This window comes from Ictalurus punctatus, chromosome 21 (assembly GCF_001660625.3).
Source record: "Ictalurus punctatus breed USDA103 chromosome 21, Coco_2.0, whole genome shotgun sequence".
Classification (NCBI taxonomy): Eukaryota; Metazoa; Chordata; class Actinopteri; order Siluriformes; family Ictaluridae; genus Ictalurus; species Ictalurus punctatus.
The window spans coordinates 8727321-8745913 of NC_030436.2; the positions used below are offsets into that span (position 1 = coordinate 8727321).

The 18593-nt window shown below is 37.3% G+C and overlaps 2 protein-coding genes across 3 annotated transcripts in view; both read right to left on the reverse strand.

Annotated features, from left to right (window-relative positions):
- rpl22 (ribosomal protein L22) overlaps nucleotides 1-18593 on the reverse strand; it is a 62349-nt gene that overhangs the window by 29759 nt on the left and 13997 nt on the right. The window lies entirely within an intron of this gene.
- Nucleotides 1508-12509, reverse strand: agtrap (angiotensin II receptor-associated protein). 2 transcript variants are annotated; one of them, XM_017450957.2, is made up of 5 exons: nucleotides 12318-12505; nucleotides 11693-11727; nucleotides 9732-9840; nucleotides 8816-9011; nucleotides 1508-4073 (listed from the first exon to the last, which is right to left on the reverse strand). In XM_017450957.2, the coding sequence occupies exons 1-5, from the start codon at nucleotides 12342-12344 to the stop codon at nucleotides 3949-3951; spliced, it is 492 nt and encodes a 163-aa protein (XP_017306446.1). In that variant the 5' UTR covers nucleotides 12345-12505; the 3' UTR covers nucleotides 1508-3948. The 2 variants fall into 2 exon arrangements, with proteins under 2 accessions (XP_017306446.1, XP_017306447.1); XM_017450958.3 differs by lacking the exon at nucleotides 1508-4073 and adding an exon at nucleotides 4094-7099 and having other exon boundaries at nucleotides 12318-12509.

An 18593-nucleotide genomic window follows, 5' to 3' on the forward strand; every position in this document is an offset into this window, starting at 1 on the left:
TATTTAAAATTTTCTATAGAATTCTTATTATATAAATTCTATTTTTGCATGAAATCAGGTTGGTTTTCCTCCTGCACACTGTACACCTTTCACCAGCCATTAACTCCTCAGCAACAAGAACCCATTAACAAGCAGCTACACCTTAATTAAAGTTCTCCCAAGTGCTCGTATGTGGAGGTAATGAGAGTGTGAGAAACACTAGAAACACGTTCTTGGGTACATGAGCTATTGGTTCTTTAATCAGACGTTATATATGCAACACAAACCATGAAAACATTAAGATCCAATTAAAATGCTCAACAGCGAGTATTAATAAGTTGAAATAAATGCTGATGTCCAAGAAAGTCACGCTGTTCTTGCGATTGCTGCATCATTTGCAATCCTGACAAATATCTATATAAAAAAATGTCGTTATAATTAGTATTCAACATCAGCCCGACTCTCTGACCAGCAAATCAAGCGCTAATGAGGACACGGTATAAATTATCTCTATCGGCATGGGGAGAAAATAATAACAGCTCAGGCTCAGAAGCATGAGCTCGATAATCAACCGTCTAACCATCACCTTCCTGTGTTTCTCATTAGCAGCAATCTAATCGAGCCCACGTCTACGTCTATCGAGCCCACGGAGCGCCGAAATATTATCTGCACGGAAATATAGCATAAATAACAAATTGCTGTCTCCGTAGCAGGCAGCGTAGTTCCTATGGAAACCACTAATGACCTTAATATGAGATGAGAACAAAAACATGTGTATAATTCTAAAACAGGCCGCATGGAAAGGATAGCAATGCTGTGCTTTTAGATAAGAGAGAAATCAAAAAGAGGTTATGGAGGTATACACACACACACACACACACACACACACACACACACACAAATACATTTCAAAGTAACACTGACGCATATCCAGATCTCGTCTTACACAATTAACAGCCAACTTCAGAGATATTGGCACCATCTATGATATGAGCAAGAATGCATACGCGTAACGGAGGAGAGTTTAAACTGAAACATCCTACATACTGTAGGATGCTCTACAGGTTAATCCGCACGCAGCGACCATATTAATACTGGGTAAGAAGCTTTTGTGCATTCCCAAAAATACTAAAGGTGTTTTAAAATATATATATATATATATATATATATATATATATATATATATATATATATATATATATATATATATATATGATTCAAACTGCAGCTGCAATGAGGCTTGGTGGTTCTGCATTTTGTGGGTTAGGTCTCAAGAAGAACTTGTGCAAAGCTACCAGTTGTTAAGGATATTCATACTAATGGGATTATATAACTACAGGATAGATTTTTGTTGTTGTTAAAGGAAAGATCGCTTCTCTGATTGCCTGAATGGAAATTTCGATTCAAAACCAATGTGTGTAATATAATTATTATATGTAATTATTACCCATTCTCTTGAATAATTGCGTGCCATTAATTATGTTATCACCTAGAACTTGGCTGATGAATGATACTCATAGGTAAAATATCAGATTGCAAACAGATTTTTAATCCAAAAACTGACATTTTTTGCATCACACCAGCCTACACTCAGGTGGTGAATAATCCACAGTGATCACATGACCTCTGAAAGCACTGCACTGAAAGAGAAAAAGAAGCGACTGATCACGGATGTTTGACTGCACGTCAGGCAATGTATAATGTAATATTATTGTTCCGTGAAACTTTACTAGGAAACTATCAGAACATCAGTTACAGATTACAACCTTACAATAGATTAATGACAGAATAATTTACTCCACATCAATGTGAGATTACAAAATGAGGACCTGACTTATGAAATTGAAGTCAACTAATAAACAGGAAGTGGATTGACACAAGAGGAAACTGTTACTGAAGGGTTACTACAGTCCCCTCTGGAACTATTGGAACAGCAAGGCCAATTCATTTGTTCGTGCTGTACACCGAAGACATTTGGGTTTCAGATCAAAAGCTGGAGATGAGACGAGGGTTTAGGATTTCAGCTTTTATTTCCTGGAGTTTACATCTAGATGTGTTAAATGGCAAAAAACACAAAACCTTTTGTATCAGACCACTCGATTTTTAGGTGAGCAAAAGTACAGGAACAAAAGTTTTGAAGTAAATGAATGTAAATAACACTTAATATTTGGTTGCATAGCCCTTTCTTGCAATAACTGCATGAAGCCTGCGACTCACTGACATCACTAAATTGTTGGTTTCTACTTTTGTGATGCTTTTCCGGGCTTTTATTGCAGCCTCTTTCAGGAGGGTGGAGGGGTTGTATTTTTAAAAATTGCTGTATTGGCTATGCCCAATGTTTGTGCAATGCCTCTTATCGATTTTCCCTCGTCTCAGCTTCAAAATGACGGTTTAATTAATCAATCTAACAGGACACACCCGGGTAACAAGAAACACCAGTTAGTCACATGTTCCAATATTTTTTGCAAATTGGGTGGTCTTTTAACACATCTACATATAAATACCAGGAAATAAAAGCTGAAATTCTACACTCTTTTGATTTCAAACCCAAATATCTTCAGTCTACAGCAAAAATAATGAATTGGCCTTGCCGTTCCAATAGTTTCAGAGGGGACTGTATGAGGCCTTTGACCAAAAAAACAGGAATTCAAGTAACAGTAGTGTACCAAACATGAGGAAAGTAACTGTATTATTATTAACCAGCATCTTTGTTCAACAACAAAACTTTGACCAAAAAAAAAAAAAAAAAAAAAAAAAAAAAAAAAAGGCAAAAGATCAAAAAGTACAGAAACTGTGAAAGGTCAAGTACAAATCCTCTCTTTTTTTATTTTTATTTTTATAATCCATCTTTCCGGCTATACAATGGGCTACTTGCACAATCTTTATACTGCATTATAACCAAGACGCCACTTTTGCTTCGGGCTTGTCTGCTATAATGGCAACTGTGTTATTTTACACGTGCTCCCGAAAATGAATGTCAATGATGTTCATCGTATGTGTAAGAATATTTGTGAAGCTTCTTTTAGTAAGCTGTAGAAAGGCATCAGAATGCACTTAAACTACAATGGAGGTAATAAAGTACCTATGAGTAGAACCCAATATCCAAGCTAACGTTAGCCAAACACAATGATTTTACTGTAAGACTGAAAAAACAAAGCAAACAAAACAATAAACATTAGATGTTGCTGTCTCGCTGTACTGCCGAACCTACACAGTGCTACCGGAGATGGAAATACGTCATGTCCCTCAGTGCAAGTAGCCCATTACAATCCACCCATACAATTACATTTGATTTAAAAAAAAAAAAAAAAATCATATCACATCATGATATTAGGTTGTGTGGCTATCATACAATGATTTCTGCATGCCATATTCATACACAAACCTTACTGTTCAAACATACTCAAAGATATATTTGCACTGAGGCTACAGATTTTCCGCTTTTAGTTTAATAAAGCAGAACGACTAGTAGAGACACGTACTTATAAGTATGTACATTCATATAATTTTCATATACGTTTTTGCTTTTATGAAGCACATAATATCTACATATCAAAAACGCAACTAAACCAGCACATTCCCAGAAAAAGAAAAAAATAAGCACTAAACTGTACTATTGCTTGTCACGGGGGTGGGAGGTTCAAGTGTGTGTATATTATATTAAATTATATTAATTAATTAATTAATTAATTAATTAATTAATTAATTAATTAATTAATTAATTTCACCTTGGAAAACTCATTTAAGTTCCAAATAAGGTCCTTGAGGCCTAATGATGAATCCTAAATTAATTTAAAAGCAACTACATTCAGTTTCCCAGGCGAAACATACAAACTAAAGGTACCGATTACTGACCCCTGAGGGTCACCCAGCAGTAACAAACAATGTAACTTTAAGTGTCTTTTTTTTCTCCTTCTTTTCAGCAGTGCAGTAACCATTTAAAAAACATATAATGCGTTAAGGAATAAATCAGTAAGCTCGCACGCCATGTTTCTGGTCCTCTCCTTGGATATAGGGCTTGGCCGAGTTGTCAGGTTGGTCGTGATGGTCGATGGACTGATAGGTGTCTCGGTTCTGGGTCACTGTCGGAAAACCTGACAAGAAAACGGAAGACATCTCACCTTAATCTGTAAGCGGCAACCATCTAGAAAACTACAGTCCCCTCCGAATCTATTATTATTACTACTAAAACTGGGTGTTCTGATACAAAAGGCTCTATGTTTCATGTTGTTTAACACAACAAAATGAACATTTTTGCCAATGTTTTGTCTTTGTATTGGACTTGCTAGAGTTTGCCTTTAAAAACATATTCACAAATACAGGTTACAGTTTTGCGATTTGACCCTTAAAATCTCAAAAATTCAAATATCATAAATAGGGACTTTATGTAAATTAAGTCACACATGAAAATGTCCAGGATTCGCAGGGAAAAGAAGATGCTTTAAAAGTTGTCACACTCTGAAATTATGACATAATCATAAATCTCAGTCATATTCCACACCACGCTTGCATCACTGAAGTGAAGTGAAGAGTCATGGAGTAGAATTAAATCAAATCAAAGCAGAAGATATGAACCATAATGAGGTTACTGCAGCTAAAGGTCTACTGAAATTGGCTACATTCATATTAAATAGTACATTCAAGCTAACGTCAGCCTAGCCTAACTAGCTAGAACATAAATATTTAAAAAACTTTTTAAATAGTTACACTTGGCATCAAGAGTTTAACATCAGTGTAGAAAACTGGCTATTTGAATAGAAAATAAAAACTTTTTCATTGTTCTGAAAGGGTCTACTTTTCCCTGGGAATCCCGAATCTCTGCCTTTGGCCTAATTTACATTAAATTTGTATTTTTGTATATCAAAACCCCCAAATACAATTCAAAAGCCTGTAATTTCGAAGTATACATTTTTAAAGGTGAAAAGAGCAAGTTCAAAACAAACCAAAATAACAAATTTGTAAATGTATTAAATACACTACAGGGGAAAAAAAAGGATTTTATCGAATGTGATGTGTATTTATTTCATACATACAAAATTCATATTCTGTAAATTCAGTCAGATTGATGAAAAGAATGATTCCTCAGTTTCTTTAGTATGATTTATTAAAATACAGCTTAACATCCAAAAATAACTTAAAACAAGAAATGAAGAAATCATCAAAATAAATAAATGCAAGTCAAATTCAATTCAGTCACTGGTCAAAAGGAATACAAAGTAGAAATAAGTAGTGGACCATTAATGTATATGATCAGTTTCACCAATGAAAACTTTGAAGTTGTTTGTTCCCCCACTGACCCTTCACTCTGCCTATAAAATCATGTGCAACTTTTCAAGTAAATATGGAATTCCAGCGTGTTTGGATATTTGAGACAACTTAAAACTGTAGTGTTACATTTTATAAATATTCTGCATTCCCCTCAAAATTTCCCATGCCTCCTCAACAAGGAAGACTGGAATGGTCTCCTCAACCCTGTGTTCAGCACGTACGTGACATCAAACCAACATGGTTGCTCACGGCATCAACAGTAAACAAAAGTAGTACGTTGCATATTGAAATCCGTTACACTGTGTGTATAAACTAGTATTTCCTTTACATCAATCAACATAGACATATTCTGTTCGGTCTATAACACTGACTATACAGTCCACTGATTTTATGAGGCAAACTTACATCACTCATCACAGTTATCTCAATAGATTTTGGAGAAGAAATTTGTAAGTCCGAGTTCTAATTTCCTACTTACAAGTCAAGGCATACACTGCGATGACTTTTCTTCCTCATTTGACCTGCTTTCTTCTTACTCTAGTCTAATGGTATTTACATACGACTGTCTGATATTTCGCGTCAATGATTGTGAGATGGCTTTCATGATTACATTTGTAAGCCTCTTTGTAAACATCTATGCCGCTACACAGTTTCAAAGAAAGTGTGCATTTCAAATCTGTATTGTTTTTTTTATTATTATTTCTGTTAATTAGCTAACCCTAGCTAGATTTACAGTAATTTGAATGTTTAGGTGCTACTTGTTCTGTCAGGCGACGCTTATTTTATTTTTTTATTCACGGTCGTGCAACTCCATTACAAAGAACGGAGATACGGTTTGTGCTTTCGTACTTTTAGCTACTTCTCATGCTTGATTTTTGATTGGGCAGTGGCTGCTAATTTGCATGAAGCTCAACTTTTTTCACCTGTCGCTCACATTCCCACAATCCCTTGCGCATCTTTTTTACCCAGACTCCTGATTGAAAAGGAATGGGTGTAAAATATGGAATGGGGAAGTTGCATTGATTGTGCTCCAGAATGAACCATTAACGTCAGGAAGAAAAAAAAAAAAGCTGCGCTGTGATTATTACACATATACAAGCCTGATGGACTTACTTAAGACCAGTAACACATCTCTGCCTAAGCAGCGCACATTCTACTGGTTCAAGACAAAGTGCGCAAACATCAAAACAACTTTGGTATTCGATTGTCATAAACTTTCCGAAACGTTCAAAAATTCCCTTTTGAAAGCTCTTAAATAAATCTAGTCAAAACCTGTTACTTCCACATGTTGCAAAATGTACATTCTTAAATTAGGCCTATGTGTTTTTATTTTTAAAAAATGTGAGAATTGGGGATTGGATGTAAGTCAAATTCTATAACTGTATAGCTTTGATTATTGTAGCAACGAGTCTCGAACAGAGGTCAATCAAGCATGCTCATTAGAATATTAGGACCACACCCACTTGGACAGCGGGTTCAAGCTAGTATCTGAGCAGCAATTTATCACATTTTATTTGTTTTTTTAGACAATTGACTAAATGCACAGATTAGACTGAATGCGCTGATGGATTGGTGAGAATCACGTATCCCTGATTTTATCAGAACAAACATACACCCACACACACACCCACACACACACCCACACACACACCCACACACACACAGATACAATGGCAAACACAATAAAACAATGTATGGCTCGCAGAAACAAAGCGTCTGACCGGCTTCACCAACGCAAACACAGAAATGAAAAATAAAGAGAAGAAGTGAGGAAGCTTTCAGTAACGTCGGCCAAGGAAAGTGGTATCGGCGCTGTCTGTGGTGCAACGGCTGTCCACTGACGTCTCCAGGTCTGACAGGAAAATATAGATACCGAGATGGAAGACAGGCGGATGTATAGATAGACAGACAGACAGACAGACAAATAGAGAGAGCAGAAAAGCATGACAACAAGACAGTGAAGACTGATAATGGACAGGTAAAAGCAGAGAGCATTAAAACAGGACATTTTTAGAAATATGTGAATCTGCATATGTATATTCAGCGATGGAAATAAAGATAAAGATATCAACAGCAATCTATGGCTGTGCTTTTGTAACTCTAATAAGCTTTTAACGCTAACAATAGTCTTTTTGACAAAAATGTACACAGCGCAAAATTAGACCTGCCAAACCTGAAGGGAAATATAGTATGGTATAGTCCCGGGAAACGGGGAGGAAAAACTTAGTAGTTGTAAAAATAAATAAACAAATAAAATAGAATAGTAATCATTTTTCAATATAACTAACCTTTTTTTTGTCCATAATTTCAGAGCATTCCTAATAAATAAAGTTGATATTATTAGATATTAACTATATACTCGTCTAATTTGAGCTAAGTCGAACGCGCATTCGTAGATTTTGTTTTCGCATTAATGATCACAAAACATTTTCCACTGACTTTTTTACAAAAAAGCGAGGATACGTCTTTCGAGCGGGAAAATCGAGCCGAGAGATTACTAATGCAAGGTGCGAGGAAGGCGGCGGGGATTCCAGGGAGCGTTTAAAACACCTACACGACTGTCAATCGATTCGGATTTATATGTTGACTGGCTTATTGGCCAAATTTTTTTTAAATAGAAGATTGTTCTTTTGGTATATTTTTAGGGATACTCATACGACAGTTCTTTACTTCGATGTTAAAATGCGGTGCTGCTATGCAAAATGCCTAAAGGTTGGAAGGTCTGCAAAAGTATGTTTTCACTTACGTTCTTATTTCTAGTCACATGACGCTGTATGAAATAGTTTTGTATTTGTTTTCTACAGTAGCTTGTGTCCCAGCCCTGGTCCTGTACAGCTCGCTGCATTTCTCTGCTCTAACTCATGTGACTTTACTCGTTAGTGTAGCGTTAAGCTGTGAGCTGAATCAGGTGGTGTTGTTTTTGTTTTTTTTGTAATAACAGAAAAAAGTGCCAGCAGTACTGCAGGACCAGGATTAGGAAACATTGATCTGATGCAGGAGGTACTTACCGACTTCAACACGTGTGTTTGGTGTTATTTAATGCATGGCAGCTGTGTAATATGTGAGTGAAACAAGGTGTACCATGCAATTGATTGCTACCATTTGCAGTTTAATATTTCTCAAGACGTTACATAATTCCATGATGAAAATATTCTGCTTTCGATCTACTCCATTGAGGAACTATATGGACCCATTTAAAACCTTTATCTCTGGGGAATTTTTTGCTTTGGGCATTGGTCTTGTGACTGTCTCGCTAATTCACTTACTCCTCCTTTGAGTCTAACATGTACTACACAGTGTTACAAAGTCTTAATGCAAATTGAGCAAGGCTAGAGAAATACAGCTGGAAGCAACACTGACGAGACGCCACAGGACAAGCACATGCACCCCAACACACCACAGATTAAGAAATGCTTCATTCAACAACAGCGGGGTTTACATCCACATGTTTTTATTCTGCATTAACGCATACCAAAATCCTCTAGAAATCTAAAGAGAAAATGCCTAAACATAAGCAAAGCTTGTTTTCGTGCTTGGCTGAGGTGAAAAGATTTTTCTTTTCACTTACCGAAGTTGATGTTGTATTCTCCGCCCCTCTCACGGTACATCTGATAGACGAAGAAGCAGGAGAAAGGTTTCAGGATGAGGCTGAAGATGGCCATTCCTGTGCTGAAGCGGAACAAGTCTCCTGCTGGGGACACCGAGTAAAATACTGAAAAGTGGACAATGTCGATCACTATCGTCAGCAGCAGTCCAATCAGGAACTGAAGAGCACAGAAGGGGAAAAAAATTAACTACACTCTCTCAATAACGTTTAAATATTCTAACAATATCTATCAGAAGACAGAAAGAAAGAAAGAAAGAAAGAAAGAAAGAAAGAAAGAAAGAAAGAATCAATAAAAGTAAAGGTGAAAGAAAGAAAAGAAAAAAGACAGAAAGAAAGGAAGTATAAATAAAAGTAAAGGTGAAAGAAAGAAAAGAAAAAAGACAGAAAGAAAGGAAGTATAAATAAAAGTGAAGGTGAAAGAAAGAAAGGAAGGAAGGAAGGAAGAAATAATGAAAGAATGGATAAAATAATAAAAGTGAAAAAAGAAAGCAAGGAAGGAAGCATAAATAAAAGTAAAGGTGAAAAAGAAAGAAAGAAAGAAAAGAAGGAAGGATGGAAGAGAAAGAAAGAATGGATAAATAGGAAAATTGAAAAAAGAAAGAAAGAAAGAAAGTATAAATAAATGTAAAGGTGAAAGAAAGGAAGGAAGAAAGAAAGAAAGATTGTATAAATAAAAGTAAAGGTGAAGGGAAGGAAGGAAGGAAGGAAGAACAAAAGAAAGAAAGGATATATAGAAGTAAAAGCTAAAGCATTTCATGTTTTTTATTTGAAGGTCTTATTCTATATGAATTATATTTGAGAGAGCTATTTTTATATTTGAGCACGATAGATTTGGATTTTTTGATTTGAGGTGATTTAAGGTTCTTCAGTGACGTACCATCAGTACAGCGTCTACGGAGTCTCTCTGAGCCATGGCCCACACGCCCACAGCCAGCACGCTGAAGTTTGCGCAGATGTAAGAAGATGGTAGCCAGGCAATGCAGCCCCTGCGATTGCACAAACTCATTACACAACGCACTGCAGCACAATCCGGGGCTTTACAGAAACAAGTCACTGGGAAAAATCTCACATTGGCACAGATGATCTACTTGCTTCATATGCAGTTGATTAACCAAGACAGGTCTGGAGTCCACATGTTGCTTCAGGTTTATACTACGAGTGTAAGAAATATCTGGCCTCATGACCACCAATTAGCACGATCACTATCTGATGTATGGCTCATACAATAGTCATATGATATAAGCATAAATGACTAGAATAAGTCTGTATATTAAATATATGCCTGCCGTATATTTAAAGTTTAACTATATAAACCAGTTTAAATACAGCTGAATTCAAATTTTTTTCAGCAACCATTGAGTAAAAAAATGCAATTTTTAAGCTACAAAAAGAATTTAAAAATAAAATGACTTCACAGCATTAAACGGTGTACTAAACTGCTGGTTCTGTATTTTGTTTTAGCAACAGCTCCAGTACAAACCCAACGGAAGCTAAATTTGAACATCAATCCCGTCTTAGTTGATAAACTACATATTAGGAAAAGTGTGCATATCAAGTCTGTACAAATTAGTTTCGTTAAAAAGTGTTTGCAGTAGAAGTGTTTTTCTCCTTTAACTGTTTATCCAATTGAGGCTTTTGCTGGATCAAAGGCTTGTAACAAAGCCAGGGGTGCCAATAATTAAGTCTTGGTGAAAACTGAAAGGGTGTCTGCTTTTTTTTTTGTTTGTTTATTTGTTTCTCTGGGGCTAAGTCTTACATGGTGTTCAACAGGACGGTGCACTAAATATGTCCTACACTGCCATCAGCTGATGTGTTGAGCAATCACGATCAAGGTTTAAAAAAAATGTAAAAATTAGAAGAAAAAAAAAAATGTTCTGGAAATTTAGACTGATAATTTTTTTTAAATAAACCGGACTGCTGCAAGTGACACAAAAACATTTTAAACTAGTTTTTTTATATATATATATATATATAAAACTAATTTGGTCCACTAATTTGATTGGTCGAGCGATGTCTTTAGTTCCAGTAACCGCAATGGGTTGTTTCACTGTATTTATCACTCCGCTCATGTGTGTTCGCCTCGTAAAATTACCCACATCGATCCTTAAGAAATATAACTTCTGACTTTTTTGATGAAGATAAAAAGGAAGAAAGGAAGGCAGTTTCACCGGAAGCACCTTTAACCAGTCTATACAGGATTTCATCATTTTTTTTAGTACACCTGGGTGACTAGGAACAGGAAATTGTCCAACCAGGACTTCCTGTTTCACAGGGGTATAAACATGAGGTAACACACAGGCCAAATTCCCTTAGTCATTCGTAACAATGAGTAAGACCAAGGAATATAGCTGTGATGTGCAGCAAAAGGTTATTGAGCAATAAAGACAATTTTTCACAGCCTTCTTTGCTCATATTTACCAAGCGTGCCAGTATTACTGGAGGACACTGTAGCCGTCCTGTGAAACTAAACCAAAGCAAATAGGGTACAAACCAAAAGTTTCAGTTCTAATAGATGGGAAAGTGTCATTAGTTAGGCTACAGCTGACTGCGTAATAAGAACAAAATGCAGGATCACAGATACGTCTGAAAGTCCTAATTCCTGACAAAGCCTTTTGTAACGAGCACCGAAACATCTCTATGACCACACACTTTGACTTCACTTCTTAAACAATGTTTCGTGTAAATCTTGATTTTGTCCTGTGTTTAACCACCAGAAATTTCATGTCCTCCATTTGTGCTGAACTGAAAACGAGTTGAAACTGAGGCGATGAGAAAGCAGCAGAAATTCCTCAAGTATGTGAGGAGAAGAATCACCAAGGAGCCAACTTACACACTCACCAGACTGTCAGCAACCAGTGGACCACCAGGATGGCCTGAAAAACAAACACACACACACACACACACATTATTTTTTCTATTATTGTGAGGAATTGTGTTTATTTCATTGTGAGGTAATTAATGTTATGCCTACACCTACACTTAACCCTAACCTCGTCATTAACTGTAAGGAACCTTTTGGCAGTTTCTGTAAAATAATAATAATAATAATAATAATAATAATAATAATAAGAGGAAGAAGAAGAAGAAGAATGTGTTGGGACATTTGGTCTTCAGCAAAATATATTTTTAAAAAAGCAAGCAAGCAAACACACACACACACACACACACATACACACACACACACACACACGTACACACTTTAGCACGTGAAAAGGAAAGCTCTAAATAACGAAATAACTACAAAAGCAGCTTTAACACAGGCAGGTTACAAAAATGACACTTCCTGGTTAGATGTCATTATCAAAAATAAATTAAATGACACTTTATTAATAAATAATGACCTCCTCTTCACTACCAAAGCTGTTTAAACCGACAGTTTAACAACTTATGTTCATGCGCGCGACAAAAATCTAACAGCGCGTGATTAAAAATGTTAAAAGATGATAAAAGTTATTAGAAATACCTTCAGGTTTATGGGTGGAATTTCCATTTTAAATTATATCTTTGAAGTATCCACTTCAAGCTTGTGGTGTTTAAAAAAAAAAAAGAAGAAGAAAAAGAAGAAGAAAAAGAGTGAACTTTAAAGCTTTAAAGTTTGTTATGGTGCAGGAAAAAAAGAGCTGCGCGTGGCCCCGCCCCCTGACCGGCGGAAAACAACAGACATGTGACAGGGGCATGATTCTGATCACGTGACTCCAAACACGTCACCCGCCTGAAGTACTTTACTGGTGTGATTGTTTGACAAAGCATCAATATAGACAAGAACGGAGAAGTAAAGTAATAATAATAACTGTCCCCTTTTTTATTTACTTAAGGGATGAGGTACCACACTCACAACAGACAATCTAGACATGCTAATCAACCTACAATGCATGTCTTTGGACTGGGGGAGGAAACTGGAGTACCTGGAGGAAACCCCCAAATATATGCATATATGCAAGCTCGGTGCACACAGGACAGAGGCAGGATTCGAACCCCCAAGCCTGGAGGTGTGAGGCAAACGTACTAATCACTAAGCCACCATGCCCCCCTGTTTGCTTAACAACTACAAAATCCTCATTCAAATCTGTACTTAGCTCCATAATAGAATAGACAATCAGATTTCATGGGGAAAATATTCATATACATACTCCTAATAATATAAAATTAGTTATTTGATTTATTATATTAGTCAGAATTGATACAGATTTTTATAACGTCTTCAGTTCATTAGATCATCAATTTATTATTACATAGATTTGGTTTTTGGGATATGTTCTGCAAAGTAATTAAAGCCCTGTACAATAATGGTAGTTGTTCAATCAAATGAAAGAATGGCATTTTGCTGAGATTTTGGAGGATCTGGAGGATTCCGTCAAGCTTGTCCCATCTCTCCCTATTTAGTTTTACTCTTGGTACAGTTGCTTTCAGCATCTTTAAGTGAAAGCAGTATTCAAGGTATTTGTGTAGCAGAAAGGCAAATTAATATTAGTCAGTTAGAGGATGACACCACCTTATTGTTAAGAGATGCTTTTCAAATCCCTTTAGCAATTGTTCGTGTAAAAATGTTTTATTAAGCAAGCTTATGGCCTTAATTTAAACATAATTAATGTGAGCTTCAAGCTGTGGTTGCAGAGACTTCACCTTAAGAGGAAGAATATTACATGCTGGGGAATCTCTAAGTTTACTTATACTGCTCTCTCTCTCTGTCTCTCTCTCTCTGTATGTGGACAATTAAACATGTAAGTCAATCGATAAAATCTTCTTTCATTTTATTTGGAAAAACAATAACCCACTCTAACAGCTTCCATTCAATGAAATATAGTCACTTCTGTGTGGGACAGTGTATTTGACCCTACTCAGAAGTAGAGAAAATCTTGACATTTTATGGAATAAAAAAGTCACAGGACTCTAGGCCTCTCACATGTAGGTCAAAAAACTGTCTCCCTTCCCACACCCCCTTGCCACCTCTCTTCCTGTTTAAAATGGTTGCCCACAGGAAGTAGCAAAGGCAGGTGCAATACCTATCATCCACCACCGGGGGAGCACATAATACAGAAACATGTACTGAAACAGACACTGAAACAAATCATATCATGAAAAGATGGATACATTATCCAGTAATTTCATATACGTGACTTTATTGCTCCTATACTCTTGACCCTTCTCCTTCAAACGGCCAAATGAGGTTCAAATAACTATTCCCTACTCACTGTTCCTTGCACCCTACTCCATATACCCTGCTCCCTACTGCCTATTCCCTGCTCTCTACTCCATATTCCCTGCTACCCACTCCATATTCCCTGCTCAATACTCCCTATTTCCTGCTCCCTATTCCCTACTCCCTATTCCTTGCTCCCTACCCCCATTCCCTGCTCCCTACTCCCCATTCCCTGCTCCCTACTCCCTATTCCTTGCTCCCTACTCCCTATTCCCTGCTCCCTACTCCCCATTCCTTGCTCCCTACTCCCTATTCCCTGCTCCCTACTCCATATTCCCTGCTCAATACTCCCTATTCCCTGCTCCCTATTCCCCACTCCCTATTTCTTGCTCCCTACCCCCTATTCCCTGCTCCCTACCCCTTATTCCCTATTCCCTGCTGCCTAGTCCCTATTCCCTGCTCCCTATTCCCTACCCCCTATTCCCTGCTCCCTACTCCCTATTCCCTCCTCCCTATTCCCTGCTCCCTACTCCCTACTCCCTATTCTCTGCTCCCTACTCCCTACTCCCTATTCCCTGCTCCTTACTTCATATTCCTTTCTCCCATTTAGAACCATTTAGGAATATAGAGCTCTTAATTATTCGAAGAACCCATGCAGGAATCTGTTGTTTTTTATATAATGTATGTATTTATCATGTATTTACAATTCTTTATTCTGTCTCTTGCCTTATGGTTGTTGTTGTTGTTGTTGTTGTTGTTGTTGTGTGTGTGTGTGTGTGTGTGTGTGTGTGTGTGTGTGTGTGTGTGTGTGTGTGGTGTTTGAGGAATTTCAGCTCATATTTGTGAAGATCATCTTTATAGTTGGATATTGGGTCTGCTGAATTGCATCGTATTTGGCATTTTATTTTTCATCCCAGGATCCGCAGTACAGAAATGACTTGTCCTATGTGAAATATCAAACGTGACAAGTTAATTTCTGCAGCGCACTGGATCAGACCTGCATTATTAGAAATGGCCGGAGCACATGGGAGCACAAAGGCCCAGCTGGGCGTGTCAGAACGAACCAAGACAAATTCCCATTACACACTGTATATGACAATATATAACTTTATTTAATAAACGATTTAATGATAGCACAAAATTCATCAAAATCCCAGCAAAGACTTGAAATGTAATAAAGAAGGATCACACGGCGTATTCAATGAGCCACCTGCTCTGAGTCCATACAGTGACAGCTCTGATTGGATGAACCATACGGGTTTGTTAGCTCTGTAGGACACAAAGGCAAATTTGGGGGGAGTTGACTCGCACCCTGTTGTGTGGCACACGCAAGGCAGATGGTGACCTTTGACCTCTTGTCACCGTTGGCTAAGTAATCTCATCCCTAGTGGATACAGACTGTCCGTTGTGTTTTGTTACGTTTTATTTTGTCTGAGTGATGGACGGTGAAGTCAAACAATCAGGACTCGGTTTAAAGGGGGATGACAAACAAATAATCCCTTCTGGTAAAACCGTCATGCACAGATGATTTTATCCCACCGCCCATGGATTAATGTGTAGGATTTTATATAAAGCTTTGAAAACATAAAGAAACAACAACAAAAAAAAAAACAACAGATTTGATCTTATAATCTTGCCCTAATATTTGATTCTGCTATAATACATTAAATTGATTACATTAGAAGACTGCTTCCTTAACTAACTAAATGGATAATGTGTGGGTGTTTATTTATTTATTTGTTTGTTTGTTTATTTATTTTCTGTATAGTAAGATTATTTACACCACTTCCAGACTAAAATAAAACTTCAGCTTAATGTATTAAACCGTACTGAATTTTCTTAAATGTTTTTTTTCTTCAAAAAAAAAACATCATCGGAAGTAATTTTACTTCATTACTACACTTACATTTTTTTACTTTAGACGAATTAGTACCTGAAAAAATGAACACCCTCACAAATGCAATTACCTTGATGTCATTCATTCTTTTTACAATTACATTTTCATTGAAATCTTCCAAGGACTCAAGGATTACAAATCCCCAAAATGAACGATTCAGTCAAATGCTGCTGTAGTGCTGTACCTTTATTTATTCATTTATTTAACAGTGTTCATATTTTAAGCGCACTATAAAAAATAAAATTGAATTAAAATGTCCCCTATCATACAGTATGACAGATAGCAGAACGGGGAAGGTCGAAGGTTGACACGTGCTTCCTCTGAGACTTTTCCGAACGACTGCTCAGTCTGCATCACATGGAGGGAAGAAAGCGCTGTCTGCCCTCTTCCGTATACATGAGCTCAGAGACGACCATGATTAGCTAGTGTCGCTCTGATTGACAGGTGTGAGAGTATATACCCCTCCTAGCCAGACAGCACAGCCGGTTTTGCTCCCTTAACTCCAGGGTATACACAGCTGTGGCATCGTTGAGATTCAAACTTGCGATCTCCAGATAATAAGGTGTGTGCTTAGGTTCTGTTTTGATTTCATACTGATCGCTCCAGGCCTAATGTTAACTCTAACTTTTGTAACTTTTCACACAAGTCATGTGAATTCGTGAACACACCAGATACCAGATTGAAAAAAAATAAAAACACGGCTTGAATATTTACTTGAATTTTATGTTTGAAGAATTGAGTACAGTTAAGTTTAGGCATGTTGTAACTTTCACTTTGATTATTTTGACTAATTGCTTCCACTATGAACTGGGTACAATTTTCACACACTTCAGCTTTCGTATTTCCAGAGTTAACGAATACAGAAACCTGAAGAGGCCATCCATTATTATTTTTTCCTTTCTTGTTTTCTCATGATCACGACAACAATTTCTCATGATCTCGACTGAACAGAAAGCTGTGTTCTCACGATGTAATTTTATCCTGAGAAAATCACACACCTTTTGAACAAGACCGGTGTTGCATGCACATTGATGTCTTCGCCATCGCCATCATGAATGTAATAATTGCCCATTGTAGAGATGGACATTATCTATTCATTAAGAAAGAGGAGTGTCCCATTCTCAAGCGTCAGACGCTAACGTGGACTTCGTCAATCGCTGACAGACATGGAGTTACTTCAGCTTGAGTGAGTCCCTACTTTTAAAAGTAAAAACAGGGATTTGTTCATCCATGATCACGCTAAGCTTTTGTTGCCTCAGAACAATAAAAACAACATGATTTTAAATCGAGTACACAGAAAAATGAAGTCGCGATCATGAGAAAACAACTTTTATGTCGAGATAACGAGAAATCAACAGTTTGTTATGTCGAGATCATGAGAAAATTAATTTGAGATCACGAGAAACCCAGAAAGAGAGAAATAATAATACACGGCCTCTTAGGGCTTCCGTAAGTGAGTGCCACTTGGATGGAAATCTTGCTACCTAAATGAGCTACAGGGCTGCTGTGGCTCAGGTGAGAGAGTGGGTTGACCACTAATCATAGGGTTGGTGGCTTGATTCCCGGCTCACGTGACTCCAAGTTCCGAAGTGTCCTTGGGCAAGACACTGAACCCCAAGTTGCTTCCGATGGCAAGTTAGCGCCTTGCATGGCAGCTCTGCTACCACTGGTGTGTGTGTGAATGGGTGAATGAGACTCAGTGTAAAGTGCTTTGGATAAAAGCGCTATATAAGTGCAGACCCTTTACCATAACTACAAAACTCTAAGGCAGTTTTCCTGATTTAAATGCTCCTTTACACCCAAACCACCGACAACCATCACATATTATTTAACAAATCAATCCTAGAAATAAGGACTGGCGATGAATTCCGATTCTTAAAAGCCGTGAGATTTCTTGTATGAGGCAGTTGTGGTTCTTGAGTTCTACCATTGTTGTAAACCTATTAGACATGGCTTAGGTAAATGACATCCACAATGTCATTGTTCCAGAAAGTCCTTCTCTTTCCTTCTCTTTTGTTTAAATCTCATGAATCATGGTGTGTTTTACAGTCGAAGCAGGTCCCAGGTAAACACGGTGTGTGTGTGTGTGTGTGTGTGTGTGTGTGTGTGTGTGTGTGTGTGTGTGATCTATCACTGTTCTGGCGAGTCTTCAGCACCAGGCACAATGCAGCATGGACCAGAGAGATTAAAAATACATCATAAGAACACTTCAGCAGCTTCTCTGTGTCATTAGATACACCTACAAATCTAGAAGAATGTGTGTTTCATGTGTACCGATGTCTTTTTTGTGAAAATATTGACAAGGGCACAGGCTAATATTGTTCTTGTAAACACTTAGAGGTATCGATCGTGCTGGGTTTGTTCTCGGTTCAGTGAGAAAGAGAGAGAGAGAGAGAGAATGAGAAAGATGAGCTCTGAGTGAGATTTATGTGCCTAGGATTGATGCTGGAACAGTGTGTCTGGTAGAGAGATAGAGAGAGAGAGAGAGAGAGACACAAAGAGAATAAAGATGACCTAATTCTTACATACAAGGTTGTAATGAAAGTGTGTCATGTGGGAAAGTGAGGACTACAATGACCGAAGTCTAATTTGGTGGAATTTGAAATTCAAGTTTCTTTACGCATGAAAAACAGACGTGTTTTATTCATTTAAGAGAATGAAGAATGACTTGAAATGTAACAAAATACGTACGAAGACATGTG

Excerpts from the sequence above, each read along its gene's own strand:
- agtrap (XM_017450957.2), bottom strand. The coding sequence starts at position 12,344 with ATGGAAATTCCACCCATAAACCTGAAG. Across the intron at positions 11,728-12,317 it reads TTCCACCCATAAACCTGAAG|GCCATCCTGGTGGTCCACTG; the intron begins GTATTTCTAATA and ends TTTGTTTTTCAG. Across the intron at positions 9,841-11,692 it reads CACTGGTTGCTGACAGTCTG|GGGCTGCATTGCCTGGCTAC; the intron begins GTGAGTGTGTAA and ends GTGCAATCGCAG.